The sequence below is a fragment of the Lithobates pipiens genome, unplaced genomic scaffold (genome assembly GCF_037356315.1).
Source record: "Lithobates pipiens isolate NorthernLeopardFrog02 unplaced genomic scaffold, aLitPip1_a1.2 Scaffold_18, whole genome shotgun sequence".
In the NCBI taxonomy this organism is placed as follows: domain Eukaryota; kingdom Metazoa; phylum Chordata; class Amphibia; order Anura; family Ranidae; genus Lithobates; species Lithobates pipiens.
In genome coordinates, this window is record NW_027507758.1 from 447,914,909 (window position 1) to 447,931,928 (window position 17,020).

The window sequence follows — 17,020 nt, forward strand, 5'->3', positions numbered from 1 at the left end:
AAAAAACAGCTTGAAATCATCCAAATCTATGCCTAGGAGATACCGTATATACTCGAGTATAGGCCGACCCGAATATAAGCCGAGGCCCCCAATTTACCCCCAAAAAAACTGGCAAACTTATTGACTCGTGTATAAGCCGAGGGTGAGACATGCCTGTCCATCCCTGTGTGTGTGTCCGTCCATCCCTGTGTGTCCGTCCATCCCTGTGTGTCCGTCCATCCCTGTGTGTCCGTCCATCCCTGTGTGTCCGTCCATCCATCCCTGTGTGTGTGTGTGTCCATCCATCCATCCATCCCTGTGTGTGTGTGTCTCCATCCATCCATCCATCCATCCCTGTGTGTGTGTGTCTCCATCCATCCATCCATCCCTGTGTGTGTGTGTCTCCATCCATCCATCCATCCATCCCTGTGTGTGTCTCCATCTGTGTGTGTGTGTGTGTGTGTGTGTGTGTGTGTGTGTGTGTGTGTGTGTGTGTGTGTGTGTGTGTGTGTGTGTGTGTGTGTGTGTGTGTGTGTCCAGCCTACCTTTGTCCCGAGCCTCCGTCCCGTGCCTTGCCTCCTTGCCTCCGTCCCGTGCCGTGCCTTGCCTTGCATCCGTCCCGTGTCGTGCCTTGCCTTGCCCCCGTCCCGTCCCGTCCCGTCCCGTGCCGTGCCGTGCCTTGCCTTGCCTCCGTCCCGTGCCCTCTTCGTCGGCGGCCATTGTAAAATTCAAAAGCTGCGCCGCCGCCTTCGCCTGTGATAGGCGGAACACTGAATTTCCCAGCAGCCTGTGTTCCGCCTATCACAGACGTCGTATCATCCTCGTCCGTAGTACGAGGATGATACGATGTCCGTGATAGGCGGAACACAGGCTGCTGGGAAATTCAGTGTTCCGCCTATCACAGGCGAAGGCGGAGCCGGAGGCGCGGCTTTTGAATAGAATGGCCGCTGTCTGTCTGCTCGACACGCTGATCGAGCGGGCAGACAGCGATGACTCGAGTATAAGCCGAGGGGGGCACTTTCAGCCTCAAAAAAGAGGCTGAAAATCTCGGCTTATACTCGAGTATATACGGTAAGCTCAGGAGGTGTGAACCAGGCAGCAAAGGACCTCAATAAAATACTACACACTATTGCAGAAACAGCCCAGCTGAGAAAATCCAACTACAAGAAACCATCCAACAAACAATCCAATAAAAGGTTTGACAAAGAATGCAAAGCATTAACCACTTGAGATCCGCGCTATAGCCAAATGACGGCTACAGCGCGGATCTCCTTTTCCGGGACTACGTCTATTGACGTAGTCCCGTGTACGAGCGGCCTGCGCGCCCCCTGAGGGGCGCGCGCGGCGCACTCTGTGATCGGCGAGTCCATGAGACTCGCCTGATCACCGATCCGTGCAAGGGGTCGATCCTGACCCCTTATCACGTGATCAGCTGTCAGCCAATGACAGCTGATCAGGTGATCAGGTGATGTAACGGAGCCGGTAATCGGCTAGTATTCCTCCTCGCGCTGACAGCGCGAGGAGAAAAAAAGCCGATCACCGGCGGCCGTGATCAGGACATGAGTCCCGATCACGGCCAGCAATGCAAGCGCCCACCTGCCCCCTGCCAGTGCCCACCTGCCCCCTGCAGTGCCACCCTAATAAAAAGTAAGTGCCCCCCGTCAGTGCCACCCAGCAGTGCCCATAGTGCCACCCAGCAGTGCCCACAGTGCCACCCAGCAGTGCCCACAGTGTCACCCAGCAGGGCCCACGGTGTCACCCAGCAGGGCCCACAGTGTCACCCAGCAGGGCCCACAGTGTCACCCAGCAGGGCCCACAGTGTCACCCAGCAGTGCCACCCACAGTGTCACCCAGCAGTGCCACCCACAGTGTCACCCAGCAGTGCCACCCACAGTGCCCACAATCTGCCTCAAAGGTGCTGCACCCCAGTGCCGCCCATCAGTGCCCAGCAGTGCCGCCCATCAGTGCCCAGCAGTGCCACCTATCAGTGCCCATCAGTCCCATCTATCAGTGGTACCTATCAGTGCCCATCCGTGCCACCCATCCGTGCCATCTTATCTGTGCCCATCTTTGCCCATCAGTGCCGCCTTATCTGTGCCCATCGGTGCCGCCTTATCTGTGCCTATTAGTGCCGCCTTAACTATGCCTATCAGTGCCCACCAGTGCAGCCTACCAGTGCCCACCAATGCAGCCCATCAGTGCCCACCAATGCAGCCCATCAGTGCCCACCAATGCAGCCTATCAGTGCTGCCTAATCAGCGCACTTCAATGAAGGAGAAAAATGACCCGTTTGCAAAATTTTATAACAAACTATTAAAACATGATTTATTTTTTTGCATCTTTTTTTGTTTGTTTAGCAAAAAATAAAACTCCGAGCTGTAACTAAATACCACCAAAAGAAAGCTCTATTTGTGGGAAAAAAATGATAAAAATTTAATTTGGGTACAGTGTTGTATGCCCGCGCAATTGTCATTCAAAGTGCATCAGCGCTGAAAGCTGAAAATTGGTCTGGGACTGAGGGGGGTTTAAGTGCCCAGTAAGCAAGTGGTTAAGGAACCTTACGAACAGTCCCCAATAACAAACACAGAGACCCTGACAACACTGACCTAAGGATAGCCCATGGCACCCTACAGAAAAAATACAAAAAAAACCTTAAAAAGAAAAAGCAAAACTTCATCTCCAAAAACCTGGAACAGTTGGAAGAGGTACTTCCGGAAAATATGGAAGAATATTGGCTCAGCACTCCAAAATGGTGGCATCTGGCTCAACTACTTTAAGAGCCTCTACAAAGATATTCCAGAGGAGGCTCTAACTGTAAAACAAAAGGACATCATCAAAAGACTCAAGGATATGGAAGAAAAAATTTACTTCTGGAACCCCCTAGATGTACTGGTTATATCGCAAGGAATTAGGGAGAAAATCCAACACCTGCAAACTAAGAAATCCAGTGGGGTGGATGGGATTCTGCCAGATGATTAAACATGGCTCCCCAGATGTACATGCTGCAATATGCAACCTGTTCAATCTGGTCCTGAGTGCTGGTTACTACCCTACAGTATGGAACCAAGGCCTCATAACACCCATACATAAGAGTAGAGACCAGTGTGATCCAGCCAACTACAGGGGGATATGTGTCAGCAGCACACTAGGGAAACTATTCAACAGTATCCTCAACAAATGGATCCTCAACTTCCTGACACAAGACAATGTCCTCAGCAGAAGTCAGGCAGGGTTCATGCCAAACCATCGTACTACAGACCACATCGACACCCTGCAAAGTCTTATCAAGAACCATGTCCACAATACAAAACATGGAAAGATATTTGCCTGCTTTGTGGACTTTAAAGAGGGATTCCACCTAAAAAATATATATTAAAAGCCAGCAGCTATAAATACTACAGCTGCTGACTTTTAATAAATGGACACTCACCTGTCCCGGGTTCCAGCGATTCCGGCAGCCGAGGCTGATCGATCGCTCGGCTCTCGGCTGCTGCCGTCACCATTCTAGGTGAGGGAATCAGGAAGTGAAGCGAATCGGCTTCACTTCCCGGTTTCCCTACTGCGCATGCGCGAGTCGCGCAGCGCAATAGGAATTGTCCGCGTTGTCACTGGGACCCGTGTGTGTCCCAGCAGACAGCGCGGCAGGACAGGAAATGACATAGACTCCCACGGGAGTCTATGCCCGGAAGTGGGTGTAAATACCTGTCTTTGACAGGTATCTCCACCCCCTCCCCCCTGTAAGGTGCCAATTGTGACACCGGAGGGGGGGAGGGTTCCGATCAGCGGAAGTTCCACTTTAGGGTGGAACCCCGCTTTAAGAAGGCATTTGACTCAGTGTGGCACACAGGCCTGTTCCTCAAACTATTGCAGAGTGGAATAGAACATAAAACATATGATGTTATCAAGACTTCATACACCAAGAACAGCTGCATCGTAAAGGTGATTGGGAAAAGAACTGGACACTTCCAGCAGGCCAGAGAAGTCAGACAGGGCTGCAGCTTAAGTTCAACCCACTTCAACATCTCCATCAATGAACTGGCTGCAGCTCTAGAATCCTCCCCAGCACCAGGACTGACTCTACATGACACTGAGGTGAAGTTCCTGCTGTATGCTGATGACCTCCTACTTCTGTCACCAACAGAGAAAGGCCTACAAGAGAGAAGTGCTGGAGAAATACAGTGCCACATGGGCACTACCAATCAACTCAAGCAAAACAAAAATCATGGTGTACCAAAAGAAAAATACAAAACAAAGAGCCCTTCCTTTGCATTAAACAACTGCACTGTTGATGAAACTAACAGCTACACATACCTCGGCCTAGAAATGAACAAATCTGGAAGTTTCAAGCCAGACACAGGCACTAAAAGACAAGGCATGCAGAGCCTTCTATGCCATCAGGAGACAGCTGTGCCACCTAAAACCACCAGTGAGTCTGGCTCGGAATATTTGATAGCGTCATCACCACAATTCTCCTTTATTGCACTGAAGTTTGGGGTTCTATCACCTACCCAGACCAATCCAAATGGGACCCCAGCCCAACAGAAATATTCCATCTGGAATTCTGCAAGCACCTCCTCCAAGTCCATTGGAACAACTCCAACAGTGCTTTCCGGTCTTGGGCAGATTTCCCTTACTTCTCGCAGTACAGAAGAGGGTGCTATCATACAGGGACCACCTACAAAACAGCAGTCCCAACTCATACCACCTTACTGAACAGTAAGGACCAGGCTAAGCCGTGTGGCCTGCAACAACGCATCAACACTTTGTCTATCCCAAACTCTCAACAATCTGGGCTGACAAAATCTCAAATAAAAAACATAATGAATGACTCCAAAGAAAAACATGTTGGAGAATGGAAAAATTAAATAAACTTCAAAAAACAAACGGTTTACCAGTCACAGCAGAGGGACTACAAACTGTCCCTGTACCTGGAGGTGCAACAAGACTCCAAAGACAGACAGACCCCGAGTCTGTACAGACTGAGTGCCCACAGCCTGAAAATCGAATTAGGACGGCACAGACAGACCTACAAACCCAGGGATAGTAGATTGTGCCAGCAATGTGATCAGGGGGTCCTGAAGAATGAGGACCACTTCCTGCTACATTGCCCAAAGTACTTATCAGAGAGATTGTTTGACTGAATACAGCTGAAATGGCATTCCAAGACTAGATTCTTGAGCTGCCAAGCCATAAAAAGTGTGGTCCTTGTCATCAGTTTAATCAGCCTGTCTAGAAACCGGACTGATTTGTCAAATAATGACATAATATTGTGTTGCAGATGCCTAGAGTGATTCCAATGGACGCTACCATCAGCACCAAGACTATCATGCAAAAGCAGAGAGTGAATTGGTTTCTGGAAAGAAGAAATCAATCCCAAAACCAGAGAGTCTAAAGCTTCTCACTATGGCCTGCGACACGTCAAGTGCTAGACCCACATACTCTAAGTAATGAGTCTGTACCAGCAAGGATTTCTGAAGGTTTAAGATTTATCCCAATCTCTGTAATGCTAGGACTATCAGGGATACGTCTGACAGTGCCCCCACCTACTATTCCCTCAACAAAAGGTTAAATGCCCAAGGTGCAGAAGAGAAGCTGAAGGGCAGGGCCACTAACTGGTAGAATAGGAGGAACCAGCAGCCATGTGCTAAAAGTGCTGGTTGTCTGGAAAGATGGGCACATGTAAGTAAGAATGCTCTCTTTGGGTTTTGGAAAAGGTCTGAGTAAAACTCCTGAAACTGATCTGCAGCAGAGACTGGTGCTATGACACCTGGTCCATAAGTCCTGTGGCAACCTGATGGAGATCTCCCAGTTGGTGAGGAGACACAGGAAGATTAGAAAAAAAAAAAAAAAAAAAAGACAGAAAGAGGCAGCAAATGAATCTTACATTTGTAGCCCTGGGACAACACCTTTCCCAACCAAGCATCTGGAATGCAAGCTGCTCAATCTACAAATGTCAGCTAATGTCACTGCACACTAAGGATGAGCTCTGGCGTGTTCGCACAGTCCACATGCAAAGCCCGCCAGGAAGTCGGCAATGCACTGCGCTAATCACAGGCAGTGAGACATTTCCCAATCTCTGCAGCCGCTCATCGTGACAATGTCTCACTGCTTGTGATTAGCTCAGCGCCGACTTCCTGGCAGGCTCTGCACGTGGGCTGTGCGAACACGCCAGAGCTCATCCTTACTGCACACTAGAAAGTGAGAGCACGCCGTCAAGTAGAGGAAGGCTTGTTTAAGGACGTGGCTGACTTGGAGTGACAGACTTTATGGTTATAGTTGGGGGAGTCAAGTGTTGAAGGCTTCAACGCTGAAGGGAATGGAGTGGAGAAACAAAAGGGATACTTCCAATAACTCAGAGGGAAGCAGCTTCATGGTTTGCTCTTTAGACTTTTGATAGGGAAGATGACTGCTCTTGCAACCAGTAACATCCTTGAGAAAAGCATCAAGAAATGCTCTGAAGAGACGCTGTCCCTTGAAGGCCACGCAGATAAAACAATTCAGTACCACAGGCTGGCATTTTAGTCAAAGTGCCCTATACATATGTACTGACAGAGGACACATGCAAGAAAAAAAAAAAAAGGTGTGGCTTCTAGTGCTCATGAAACTCAGACAGCTGTTATCAGGTGAGGGTCAGTAAACAGAGGGTTGGATGGTCATAGGTGACCAAAATCACTGTAAGTGGGAAGAAAGAACGGTTCAAATGTTCATGTGGCTCTTTTACAACAGAAGCAGCAGCAGGGAAAGGTTTTCTTAATGCTGTATAAAAGGAAAGACTGTGTGCGGCACTCTACCCAGAAATTAAAATTAGCATTCAGTCCCACAGCGTTAAATTGTTCCATGACAAAGCCAACAGGCAACAAGGAACAATGACAGCGGGTGACCAATAAACACAATGGAGCACCATGCTCAGCCCAGCCAGCCCTACTTACTAAGTGAATTTTTGGAGACAGTGCAAAGGCAATAGCAGTGGCTCTACACCAGAAAAGTTCTCTGCACCTAACTTAACCAGAACCGAGCCTTGAAGAAGCCCTGCATGGAACCCAGTGCCGGAAAATCAACTCCTGACTCACACTGCAGCGCCCAGTCCACTGGGGTCCAGAGGCAGTATGATCCAAAAGGATGGCTACACCGGAGAGCTGCAAACCGGAGGGAGAACCACCAGCAGCCATGTGGAAAAGAGTCTTGAATGAAGAAAATAAATAAAAATAAAATTGCTAGCAAAACACAGATGGTCTTGAGGTAATCGATAACAGCAGAGCTGAAAAAAAAAATGCCCATCCTCCTTGGACACCAGAAAAAAACTGAAGCATGCTGGTAGCAGGAGGGGGCTATACCCTGAACTCAACTGCACTTTTTGTTTGCCAATGTCCGATTCTCCTATAGGTGGCAGTATAACCTGAAGGTTTAAGATTTTCCGTTTTTCACAATGGAAAAATATATATTTTAATTTTGGATAGAATAAGCAGGGATTGGAACACCTGTCAGTTTTTTTTTTTTTGGCTGCATGTGTCGCTGTTAGGTTCACTCACTCCATCTGTACTGTTTACCATTATCACCAAGAGTGAAAGTAAAAAAAAAAGAAAAGAAAAATCATAAATTAGGGTTATCATCACCAAATCAGGATTATAGGGGGAATCTTCCAATGGAATCCATAGCTCTGGTGACAACCAGGGATGCTCTCTTTGGAGATAATTCCTCTCAATTTATATTTGGCTATGAAGCAGGAAGTGAAAAGCTCCTTAATTGGATACAGATGGCAAACAGAAAAAACTGACAGAAGTTATAACTCTCCCTTATTCCATAAAAAAAAATAAAAAAAAAAAGTTGTGCCATTAGTTCTACTTAAATAGTAATGCATTGCTGCACTAATATGAACATCTTGCAATATGGGGAAGATTTTTCTTGTCAGCCATTACCAAATGATGTGAAGACAAAGACATACCCATCTGTTTGGTTTGCTTGTGCTGTACAGGTGTTGTCACCGGATCCTTTCTAATGTCTTTATGCGGAGTGGAATTGTCATTGCTGTCAATCTTCAATATTTCCTTTAGCATTTGGGTTCCTTTCTAATGGTATAATAAAAAAATTAAAATAAATACTATATTATTGCAATGGTTTGCAACTGTGATGGCTTTTTCAGATCAATCATGTAAGTGGGCAAGCTTTTTGTGTGTTATCCCTGTAGTCAATGTGGATTAGAAGGATTTTGAGCTCAGTGGGTATAACAGCCTGAAGCTGTGTTGTTCAGGTAAAAAAAGGCAGATTATATATATATCTATAGCTATAGATATAGTGTAGCTGTACAGGTCCCACCTGAAATGTTCTCTGGTGGGTGTCTGATGACAATGACTCCAGCCATTAACCGTAAGTCCACAGAATAGTGGTTTCCTTCTTAGATAAATACAACTATGAGTGAATAATTTGCAAGTGGCTGAAGTACAATTTTAGTTAACACAAACTGTAAAAGAAGCATATCAGGCATGTACTAACCATCGCAAAGGACTGTGGTGACAAATGCTCCTCAGTGGTAACATGGACCTCAGTGCTGGGTGTGGCCGGGGTTTGATCTTGTCCAGACAGGTTCAGTGAGGCAACAAATTTTTCAAACTCATTGTTTTGCTGAAAAGTAAAACCACAAAAGTCAAAGCGGAACCAAGCACTTTTGTAATTAAAATACAATTTCGACATGGCCAAAATGTAAATAAATGGTGAGAACAGAAGTACCTTTCTCTCTAAGATGCTGTCACTGCTGTCTACCTGTACCTCATTGGGAAGGTCACTTCTCTTCAAAAGCTTGATTTGTGTTACAGGCTCAGAGACATTCTGCAAAACATACACAGCTACTGAATGCCCAATACTAACATATATATGTACTCACACACACACACATACATATACACACACTTCTCACTGAGCTCCTGAGTCTTAAAAAAAATATATTTATTATATATATATATATATCAGAGCTTAGAGGTACTGGTCTGTAGCAGGAATGTATATAAAATAGTGTAGCCTACTGGTTTAATTATTTTCGCAGTTTGGGTCACATGACGCAGTTCAGAGGACCAAAATGTGTGCATTACAGATTCACAAACCAATACTGTGCAGAAAAAGTCGGGCGAAAAAGTAAGGAGAAGAAAAGAAGGCATACAGCATCATATTTCTGGAAGGGGAAGGGCACAGTTTATACTGAAGGGGAGGGCTTGGATATGATGTGGTTGCTAAGAAAAATAGGATTTGTATAACAGCTTACCTGTAAAATCCTTTTCTTGGAGTACATCACGGGACAAAGAGCACCATAGTAATAACTATATGGGTTATAGGCCACCTTTAGGTGAACGGACACTGGTATAACCAAAAAGGAAATGGGAAGTTCCCCTCCCTATATAACCCCTCCCATACCGGGAGTATCTCAGGTTGTAACAAATCAATATATATACACATGTAAAAAAAAGAAAACTGCACTATTAATTAAAAAATAAGCTGCAACTCAAGCCATTATACAACGCCACACAGAACTACAAAAAAAAATGTGGAGCTATGCAGAGGGGAGGGACCTCTGTGTCCCATGATATACTCCAAGAAAAGAATTTTACAGGTAAGCCGTTATAAAAAATACTATTTTCTTCATTGTACATCATGGGACACAGGGCACCATAGTAATGACTATATGGTATGTCCCAAAGCAATGGCACCTAAGGAAAGGGAGACACAAAGCAAAATAGCCCATGGGCACAAGGGTATTATAACTGGTGGAGTTATCTAAGTTACCCCTTGTATGAATGCCCGGACTAAAGAGTGCAAAGCAAGCGGCCTTTGGAAAAACACTGCCAAGGCCGAAATCTGGCCCTTGATTGTACTCAAGGCCAGCTTAATTTCTACTACTAATTGTAGAAAGGCCAGAATTCTTACTATGACATACTTACGTGGATGCCAACCCTTGGTTTCACACCAAGTGTAGTAGGGCCTTACAGACCCTGTAATAAATGGTCCTGGAGGCCGGCTTTCTGGCATTAATCAGGGTGGATACTACTGAACCTGAAAGCCCCCTGATTTCTTAGAATGTGGGCTTCAATAGCCACACCGTTAAATTTAGGGTTTGGAAGACAGGATGGAATACCGGTCCCTGCGACAGCAGGTCTGGACGAGTTGGAAGAGTCAAAGACTCCCCTGCTGCCATTCTCACGATCCCTGCATACCAGGGTCTTCTTGGCCATGCTGGGGACACTAGGATTACCAGCTTCCCTTCTTCCCTGATCCTGTGAAGCAGCCATAGTAGCAGCTGAACTGGAGGGAATGCATAAATTGGTGAAAACTGATTCCATGGGATCACTAACGCATCTACTTCGAGTGCAATTAGATCCCTTGTTCTCGCCACAAAGTTGTCCAACTTCTTGCTGAACCTGGACGCCAATAGATCTATGTCTGACGTACCCCATCTTTGGCAAAGGGCCAAAAAGACATCGGGATTTAGAGACCATTCTCCCAGCAACAACTGTTGACGGCTCAGAAAATCTGCCTGCCAATTTTCCACTCCTGGAATGTAAACTGCAGATAGGCAAGGAACATGTTTCTCTGCCCAAGATAGAATATGGTCCACCTCCCTTTGGGCAGCGTGGCTTCTGGTGCCTCCTTGGTGATAGTTATAGGCCACTGCTGTGGCATTTTTGGATTGTATCCTGACAGGAGAATTCCGCAACCTGGACATCCAGGCCATTATAGCCAGACGTACAGCCCGAATCTCTAGGATGTTTATGGGCAAGGTCTTCTCGAACTGACCACTTCCCTTGAACCGTGGTCTCTTCTAGAACTGCTCCCCAGCCCCATATGCTGGCATCCGTGGTTACTACTATTTTCCCTTCTGTAAATTCCTGGTCATCAACCACCAGTTGAGACTCTGATGTACTTTTAGAGCCAGATCCATTGGATAATCCAAGGCTTGGATCTGTTTGTTCCAAGCAGACAAAATACTGTGTTGTAACAGTCTTGAATGGAACTGGGCATAGGGAACTGCTTCGAAAGAAGCTAACATCTTCCCTAGTAACCTCATGCAAAGGCGAATGGGAAGGACCCTTCTTTGCCTTGACCGTCTGGACTAGCTCTTTTAGAGTGCTGACCTTTGCCTGAGGCAATAACATCCTTTCCTGGGTTGTGTCTATGACCATGCAGCCTTCTTGTCGGCTGTAAGGACGATTCCTCTAGATTGAGAATCCAACCCAGGTGTCTCAGATAACTGACTGATCTGGACATCTCTTGATTTACCCTGCTATTGACTGATCTACTAGTAGCAGGTTGTCTAGGTATGCCATTTCTGCTATACCCTGGTCCCTTTGTCTTGCTAGTACTGGGACTAACACTTTTGTAAACAGTCGGGGAGCAGTAGCTAACCCGAAAGGCAAGGCCACAAACAAAGTGGCGCTGCTCTACAGCAGACCGCAGAAACTTCTGGTGAGCGGGAAATATTGGCACATGTAGTTACGCATCCTTGATATCTATGGATGCTAGAACTTCTCCTCCCCGTAGGGTGGAAACAACTGACCGAATCAACTCCATTAGAAAGCAGCAGATTTTTAGGAAGTGATTCAGATTCCTGAGATCTAGAATGGGTCTGACATCTCCATTTGGTTTTGGCACCATAAAGAGATTTGAATAAAACCCGATGTCCCTCTCTTCTGAGGGAACCTCCATTATCACTGCCTGAGACAGTAATCGGTTCAGTGCCAGAAATAAGGACTTTTTCTTTACTGGGTACTTGGGAACGTTTGATCTTAGAAAATGAGATGGTGGAAAGTCTAGGAATTATAGTTTGTAGCCTGGGGCTACTACAGAGAGGACCCACTCGTTTTGGATTTCCTCTTGCCAAGTTTTTGAAAACCACCGCAGTTTCCCCCCACTTGATCGAGTGGGGCGCCCCTTCACAAGGAAGCCTTGGGACTCTTTTGTGGACTTCTGACTCCAGGGCTTTTTGTAGCCCTGTGTCTGGTTATGAGGCTTATCCATTGCCCCTGACGGTGGAGGCCGTCGAGACTGCCTGGAGGCTGTTGCCCCAGACAATCAAGGAGAAGGTTACAACCTTTCTCCATGAAACAAACCCAGCCAAGAGCTTCTTGCATGGTAACTTGGCTGACCAGCTGTTTAGCCACAGAATACTGTGCATATGTATCAACATGAGTGCAAGGCAAGACTACTCTTCTTTTTTTTTTTTTAAACATGCTTGAATTCATCCCAAAGGGATTGACAGATGGCTATTGCTGCCACTGCAGGTTGTACTATCGCACCAGCTACAGCAAATGAGGCCTTAAGTAGAGATTCCAGCTGGATCACTAAATACTTGTACATTGTCCACTTGGAAAAGTTAAACTCCTGTTCACAGAGGAGATAGCCACATCTACTGGCAAATCCCATCTCTTTAAGAACTTTTTCAAATAGGAGAAAGAATTGAAAAACCTTTATGAGGAGAAAACTGCTTATCTGGGTGATCCCAATCAGCATAAATCCTCAGCATAAGTCCGGCTCTCAAAAGGAAGCATTACAGGCAAAAACCTTGTTTCTTCTTGTACGAGGCCCGGGTACCATAGTTTGGCTTTCAAGCACTTTAGGTGGATCCATTTGCACAGCCCCTTGATCCCGCCAGGTATTACCTAGCGGAGCTCTCTTAGCACTTCATCAACTGTGACCAACACCTTAAACACTGGCGAAAAAACTGAGATACTCCTGGTATGGGAGGGGTTATATAGGGTGGGGCAATTCCTGTTTCCTATTGGTGATACCAGTGTCCATTCACCTAAAGGTGGGCTATAACCCATATAGTTATTACTATGGTGCTCTTTGTCCCGTGATGTATGATAAAGAAAACAATGACGACCACGGCCAATAGAAACCATCTACCTAAAGGCTGTTCCAGGAGTTGAAGAGTTGAGCTTAGCCAGCCCAGGAGACAGGTCAGTTTAAGGCAGAGAGAGAAAAAAAAAAGTAAAGAAAAGGGGGGTGTGTGTGTGTGTGTTAAAGGAATGTGAAGAGTAGCTCTAGATGCCAAGAGGTCCCTCCGGCAGGGATCCTCCCCAACCATACCCATTCTATAAAGGAAGCACATAGATCTAGATCAGGGATACCTTAAAAAGGGAAAAAGGTGGTCCAGTTAGAAACCAGCGATGGCAAGTGAATCATGTCAAGGTAGAGGCACCTATGAGGCAGTTATATAAAAATGAAGCCAGCAGGTCCAAGTGGACGTAAATTTAGAAGGGGAGTCCTTTGCAGCAACTTTTTTATTTTATTAAAACAAATGTCTTGCTCATTGACCTAGTAACCACACAACACTGGTCTACTGTATCTCAAATGAAAAGCCACTTTCACTCAAATTAATTCTAGGCAAAGATTTAGGAGACCTTCTATGAAATAGCAGCTATGCATTAAAAATATATACTTAAAGCAGAACTTCACTTAAAATCTGAAGTTTTGCTGTTTCTATACCTCCTCCTCTGCCACTAATGTAAACATTTTTGTGGGGGGAAGAGAGGAGCAGATGAATAGTTTGACAGGTATGAACCAAAGGTCACCCACCTGCATCCTCCTGGGACACGTTATAGGACCCAGAAGGCTGTGAAACCATTCATAGGGGGTAGTGTGGCTCAGCTGTGAAGCTGCAAGGAGTCACAGCTGGCTTCCCACAATCAACATGGTGGCGTCAGGGTCCAGAAGTCCGTCTAAGAGCCAGCCCTGGTGAGAACAGTGCTGGCTTGCTGGACTGGCAAGTGTCTGTTTAGTAAAAGTCAGCAGCTACAGAATTTGTGGCTGATGACTTAATTTTCATAAAAGTGATCAAATATCACCTTTAATGTGTGCAACTCACTAAAAGTTTCACTTTTACCAGGAATGTCAAAATGTCTTACCAATAACTACAAAACAGGTTGTGTCATAAAAGGAAACACTGTATGCTTGTTTGAGACTGATTCAAATGAACAGTCCACAAATGATACGTGGTTTCTTCCTTTTGCCTGTTATAGTCTTACCTGTTTAGTTAATACATCTTGGTGCCGGCTCTCATGTCTTGAAAATTCAGACTCTTGTAAGAGTAAATATAAGAGTAAATATTACATTTACAGGCAAATCTCAAAAGTATTTTACACATTTCTAAAGCAAGTCAAACAAAGAAAAACAAAGATACTTGCTTAAAATAAACTCTATAAAAAACCAGAGGAGTCAGAAATGATAAAATCCCGTTTTGAATTGTCAGGAAAGGAATTTTTTCCCAAAAGTGAATTCCTTTTTGAGTTAATTAGGAGTGCTGACAATTATTCTCCCTGTGCAAAACCTAGCTGGCCATAGATGAATATTTTTTCAGCCAGCTGTGCTGTTAAAAAAAAAAAAAAAACAAAAAAAAAAAACAGGATTTCCCCATTCACACATTCAAGGTGGATAGAGAAAAATCCCACTTGCTGTGCTATTGTATTCTAAAAGCAGGCACTCTGCTGTCAGAGCACATTGATCAATGCTGCATCCAATTGGCTCTGATTAAACACAAATTTTTCAACAAACCCAATTGTGAGAAGTTGATCATCCTTACTGAACTGGCCAAATTTTGATCCATCTATGGCCGGCTTACAATAAAAGGAACATAACAATTATATTTGTAAACTGCAGTATCCCTGAAAAGGTAATCAGAACAGGAAAAAATAGAAACATCCTCTTGATGAGAAACTGGGAGACAGGCAGCAATAAACACCTAATGTATGATGTAACTCTTATCCCCTCTAATAAAAAAATCTTTGGCTGGAGTTACACATTAAACACCCCAATTGCAAGCTAGTATGGGCTACCATCTACTTCTTAAGAAGCTTTAAGTCTAGATATTAGGATACATGGTGTGGCCAGAACAAGACATTGGGTGCACTGCATACATGACCACATCGTGTGGTCCTTTTGTAACACAGTCTCTACCAGTAGCAGGTCAAAGCAGAAAGAAAGAAACTACAATAGCTGCCCAAAAAAAAGCTCCAGACATTCAAACTAGGTAATCCACTTTCAAACTAAAAAAAGGCACCTACATATTCAAAACCAACTGGAAGACAAAAATAGAAGAAAACAACAAATAGCTCCCTGCATGGCTTTTAACAGAATGTAAGCCCGAAATGTAGAATTCTACCAATAAGGAAAGGTGGGTCTATGACAACTACCCATCACTGCTATACCTTTAGATATTTTTATTTACTAAGCATGCCACAGGAGCTCCAAATACAACGGCATGTGTCTAATATTTTCCACAGTTATGTGGAAAAACTAAAGATTAATTGTGAAATTCAACAACTAGTTCGCTCACTATAGTTCTCCATTTTAATCATAACAATTATACTTTACAAAATGAAGGAATCTGAACGGTTGCACACCTCGGATCTTCTGAACGTATCTTTATTAACAAACTGTATCCACTAAAAACAGCCAATTTACCCCACACGGGGGCAGAGAAAGATGGTTGACACAGTTCACACATTGGTGTACGTTTATTAAACTGAGAAGTTTTTTTCTCGGTTCAGGGCAGTTTCCTCTGAAAACGGCCGAGATCAGTGTAAAAGTGGGTGGGCTGCCTGTAATGCTGCGAGATTACGGTGCAGCAGAGTTCAAAAAGTGTGTGTGTATGTATGTGTGTATATATATATATATATATATATATATATATATATATATATATATATATATATATATACATACATACACACACACATACACACACACACACACACACACTTGTATATAGTATATATATATATATATTCATTTTTAACCCACTGGTGTTGATATTATGAAGAAAGAAGCCTTCTACCTTTTATCACACCAGCATCTCTCCCAGATTCTCTACCTCTGAGCTGGTGAAGGGAGATATTTCAGTGTAAAGGCTGAGATCTTCAGCTCTCACTTTTATAAACTGTCCGTTTGTGACAGAACGGTCCTGTACTGTGATGAGAAGCGGAGAACATGTTCTCTGCTCCTTATCTCAGCTATATAAACCGGTACACCCCAGAGATAAGCCGTGGAGCCTGAGGATCACGGCTGATCTCTGTTTTATAAACGGACACCTTTAAGTGGTAGTAAAGTCTCTTTGGCAACATAAAATAATAGGAGCTCCTGCAGGTTTAGGTCAAATGGTACTATCATGCAGCGCATACTAGTACATTTATGACAAACTTACCTACAAACTGAGTCCTCTAGCGATAGGCTCTCCCTGGTGCTTCCATCTTCACTCGGTCCTCGTTCCAGGTTTTACATCTCTGGCCGCTTGATTAGCCGGGCCAATGTGACTTCACATTAGCACAGGGCCCAACATCCCCGCGGCACACAGAGCGGGCCATAAATTTGATCTGAGCTGCGTATGTGCGGCTCAGATCACATTACCTGCTGACAGGTAGGGGAGAATGTATGACAGAAGAGACTTCTAGGGTCTCTTCTGTTATAAAAAGCCTGCCTGTCAGTGGATTTTCAGATTCTGAGTTTACGAACACTTTTTAATTTAATTCCTCATGGGTTATGAGAAAGCACTGAATTAAGTGTGTGAAATGCATCAATCATCTCTCTCCCTCATGTGAGGAAGGAGGAAGCACTGAATTAAAGGATAAGTTCACATTCCGGAACATGTTACACGTTACACCCATTTTTAGGGTGGAACATGTAACATGTGCCCGCTCCTGCAGCAGCTTGGGGAACCAAGCTCTCTGTGTGACAGCAGTATGAGGAGAAGTTGCTTATATAAGCTGTCACTTTTTGAAAAGAGCGAGGCCACGCAGGGTTCTGCCCACACGGCAACATCATTCAATTACAGAGTTCTGTGAATAGATAAACTACAAGTATCTACAACCTTTGCGGCTGTCAGCTTGTCGTTTTCAATGAACTACCTCAGCACTGTTGAGCACTCTGGTAGTTCATTTAATTTTCCTGACAGTCTGCAGGAGTCCTGCATGGCACTAGCGATCTGCTGATCGCTGGTGAAATGCTTTCCAGGACCCTAAAAAAAAAATATAAAAAAATAGTAAGTGCACATTTTTTTACCTGC

At 44.8% G+C, this 17,020-nt stretch overlaps 1 protein-coding gene across 3 annotated transcripts in view; it reads right to left on the reverse strand.

Moving 5' to 3' along the window:
- The window catches only part of XRN1 (5'-3' exoribonuclease 1), a 155,979-nt gene that overhangs the window by 15,173 nt on the left and 123,786 nt on the right, over positions 1 to 17,020 (reverse strand). For all 3 annotated transcript variants that reach the window (XM_077488212.1, XM_077488211.1, XM_077488210.1), the window contains exons 35-38: positions 13,989 to 14,041; positions 8,704 to 8,802; positions 8,470 to 8,598; positions 7,922 to 8,045 (exon numbers count right to left, since the gene is read on the reverse strand). In XM_077488212.1, coding sequence (XP_077344338.1) covers positions 7,922 to 8,045; positions 8,470 to 8,598; positions 8,704 to 8,802; positions 13,989 to 14,041 — 405 coding nt within the window. The remainder of the gene's footprint in view (positions 1 to 7,921; positions 8,046 to 8,469; positions 8,599 to 8,703; positions 8,803 to 13,988; positions 14,042 to 17,020) is intronic.